General features: G+C 31.0%; 1 protein-coding gene across 10 annotated transcripts in view; it reads right to left on the bottom strand.

Moving 5' to 3' along the window:
* LOC108745965 (titin) overlaps positions 1-2,095 on the bottom strand; it is an 86,358-nt gene extending 84,263 nt beyond the window's left edge. For 7 of the 10 annotated variants that reach the window (XR_001939131.1, XM_018482470.1, XM_018482422.1 and 4 more), the window contains exon 1: positions 1,626-1,773. Coding sequence is in view for 9 of the 10 variants with exons in the window: in XM_018482470.1 (XP_018337972.1) it covers positions 1,626-1,773 (148 nt within the window). In the remaining variant the exon portion in view is untranslated. Of the gene's footprint in view, positions 1-1,625 lie in introns of all 10 variants that reach the window. The other 3 variants (XM_018482454.1, XM_018482414.1, XM_018482461.1) reach the window with 2 other exon arrangements.
* Positions 2,096-3,933: the final 1,838 nt, after the last annotated feature.

Here is a 3,933-nt window from a genome sequence, read left to right on the forward strand (position 1 = left end):
AATATTTACAAATATTTTATATAATGATATATTATTTGCAAAAATTTCTAAAGAGATTTTTTGATATTAAATATTAATTCCTCCTTTGCGTTCGTGAAAGATGCTTTAGCTACTAGCGTAACGGAGTTGCTTACTGTACTTCATTGTCTTTTAGTTTTACGCCTGTAATATAATCCAACACGTTTCGATGCACATCGATGTAAGTAAGATTTATATATCTGTCAGTGTTATTTGGCAACTATAGCACTCTCTATAACACATTCATATTCTTCAATTCTTTAACATATAACGCAGTTGGCAAACGCGCTCAGTGAAGCTATTTTAGATAACAGAAATGTAAATACAATTTTATATATTAAAAAATTTATTTACAAGATAAAATATTAAATATACAATATTAAAATATTTTAAATGCATACGTCATATTCTTCAGATTCCTAATAGAGTTTCCAGAATTAAAGTTTAAAATATTACTATTAATTATTATAAAGAAAAACAGACATTTAAAAAATGTTAGGTAAATATAATCTTTTATTTTACTTTTTCGAATATTATAGATAATAATTAAATATTGCAACAAATAACTTATATCTTGTTTTTTTGAAATTTAATATTGTCTAGTTTTCATAAAATTTTGCAATAAATTAAATAGACACAAGTTTTTAAAGTAAATTTGGAACTAAATTTAGATCAGTTTTTCCAATATCACGTTTATTAGAACATTTAGCATAATACTAAATTCTAAAATATAGATCTTTTTTTTTTATTTTAAGGAAATGATTTTAAATTAACTTTTATTTTATAATTTGTTTTATTTTATTTTATTTTATTTTATTTTATTTTACAAAAGCAAACAACATTTTTTTATTTCTAAGAGAAAGGAACTCTTAAACAAAAATAAAATAGTATAATATTAATGGATTTTATCTTGATATGAATGATTAAATTGCAAACAGATGTGTCATTTCTTTTCAAAGAAATAAATTAAGTGTGGTGTATAATAAGATTAGCCTTGGCAGTACAGTATATTGAATTAAATATAAAAACTCTTTAATTGTCTTTGAAACAACAGGGAAACATTCTACTCGTTAGAATTAAAATTTTCAAAGTAAATTATTAATAAAAGAAAATTGTAAAGTACTTTTTATGCGAAAATTGTAAAGTACTTTTGATACGATACGTAAAGCGGTACCATATTTCTCCAACAGCACACGTGAAAGAATTTTTGAAACGATCATGTTTAAAGTGTGGAGAACTATCTTTAGAGCTCTCGCACGGACGGTACTCCTTGCACAGAAATAGAACACGTATTCGTTGACGGGATATCCAGAAGAGATATATTTAAAAACTAGATTGACTTTATTTTCTCTTTCGGTATAAAAAAATTTTAAAAAGTAAATATCGTGAAAATATGCACCACTACAAGAACTCGTAATATGTATCTAGACCAATTAAATTGTGAAATTTAATTTTATAAATTGTGAAATGTAATTTATTAATATGCAATAAATCTTGAATTTGTCAAGATAAATTTTTTGTTCCGTTCTTCTTGTTTAAATTCTTCATATTCAATAAGTTGTTGCTCAAGAATATCATTTCGTGATTTTTCAATTATCACAACTGACCTCTCTGCTGACTGGTGATCTGTTGTCGCGTGACTTGTCTTTCCGTTCGTTGCTGAATGTACTGTTGTTGTTGTTGTTGTTGTTCTTGCACGATAGCTTGTTGCTGCTGTTGTTGCGTCTGCGATTCTTGAAATTGTTGTCGCTTCATCTTGGATCGAGAAATTCAATAATCGTAAGTCGTGAGTCGTTCGGATGGCAAAATTGTGGCCAACTATATGACTTATTAGTAGTAAACTGCTAATTAATCTGAGGAATATCTGAAAAGATCTCCTTTCTTCTCTCTCAACGTTGTGTTTGGTCACCTGAGATTTAACAAACAAACTCTTGATGCACAACGACGAATTTGAAGCAAATCACTCGCACTTATCTCGCTTTACTCTGCAAAACGCGCAGTTTTGCTGGTAACCGCGGCTCAGTTCAATCAGTCTGCAGAATCAAGTCATCGTCAAAAGTCTTGTCCCCGTGATTCTTTAAACCAAGACGTCGGTCGAATGCGAATTGGACGGGTTACGACTTGACGCTCGGCTAAAGCATAAGAAGATGGTGAGGGTGTCGCATGATGACGCCTCCAGGGTGGGGACGTTTGAACGCTCCGACGTTCAATACGTGCGGAAGTTGCTTAGGAGGAACAAGAGGAATATATTAGGGTGTACGAATCAACTCGACATATTCAAAAAGATTCAATAATTTTTTATGTTTTATGTTCAGAAATAAAAACGGAAGGGGAGAGAAAAGAATTATTCAATACGTAAATATTATATGAAATGTGATAAACACATTGTACCATTTTTCTTGCTTTTCAATTTTTATTTCACAAATTACACATGATGTTGTTTATGTTTCTGATAACCGCTGGTTAATATTGAAGAAAGGATGTCTTACATTAGAAAAATATAAAATATAGGAAGCAAAAATTTGCTCGCCTTTTATTGGTAGTTACTTTATACATTTTATCGAATAGAGCGGTAAAGTAGTAGTAAAATCTCACGCAGCGTTCTTACGCTCTCTGACAGCCACCCACGCATCTCCACATTATTGCACATCTCTCTTTCGTTGTTCCTCTCTGTAAAATGAAACATTCTAGATTCTCATACTTGAATGCATACAATAAGAGCATTCTTTTTTCTTTTCCTTTATCGCGCCTCTTTATTTCTTTGTACTTCTTTGCTCAAATATAATATGTACAAATTTTGAAATTCTTCTTCTTCTTCTCAGTATTATTTTTTTTTTTTATTTATGACGTACATAAAGAATATTATAACGTACATATTGTATGCATGTTTCAAGATTTACGCAATCTCGTCGTTTTCTCTCTCTCTCTCTCTCTCTCTCTCTCTCTTTCTCTCTCTCCTTTTTCTCTCTAATTTCCATCTCAGTTTATTCAATACGTTTATTCTTTCTTTCTTGGTGGAATTTGGCGGTAGAAATCATTCTCGTTGTACGTAACCTCAGCCAAGTTTAGCCACACGAACAGGCCCTGATTGCGATTCTGCAAGAGCATATCGCCTGCGCACTGCGCTTGTAAATTCGAACTAGTGTCGCTACACACCATATTCTAAAAACATATACACGTACATCAATCAAGCTAACAACGTGGGAGATCTTCTCATAACGATGTGAATTCTGTCTTTGGGATATTTTTAATATTATCCAGAAAACTTTGAAAACATTTTTTTTACCTTAAAGATTTCGTAGATATTTTATACACTTGGATAGAAACTACAAATAATTGTAGTCTTCTATTTATAAGCAATGAGCATAATTCCATCTAATCATTAATGTTTCATCGACGAATCGGAGCGAAACATGCACCGATTGTAATACCTGTATGCTGTTTGGTACTCTCGTGTAATTTATACGCATTAACGATATGTATCTTTAAAGTATAATATATACTTTATATCGCAATCAATGTGCATCAATTTTCTAAATGTTTTACGTATTTATTATATTAATAAAAAACGAACGTTAAATGGTTAAAGTGTACATAAAAAGGAAGTAAGTACCATTCCGCACTTTTGCTCCAAGAACATCAGTATAATCTTGAAGAAGATGGCGGATCACGCGTGAATCATCGCGTTTCGTTCAAAGTGCCGCATAGCGACATTATCTATTTTGAGATTTTGTAAAATAATCTCGATCGACATGATGAGAGAATCTTTGCATTATGATTTTGTGATTCATGTCCGAATCCGAACGTAGCGTATCATGCTACTGCTAAGAGCGTCACGAACATACACATACACACACACACACACATATGTATATATATATATGTATATAATATAATATATATATATACACACAC

This window comes from Trachymyrmex septentrionalis, unplaced genomic scaffold (genome assembly GCF_001594115.1).
Source record: "Trachymyrmex septentrionalis isolate Tsep2-gDNA-1 unplaced genomic scaffold, Tsep1.0 scaffold107, whole genome shotgun sequence".
NCBI classification, from domain to species: domain Eukaryota; kingdom Metazoa; phylum Arthropoda; class Insecta; order Hymenoptera; family Formicidae; genus Trachymyrmex; species Trachymyrmex septentrionalis.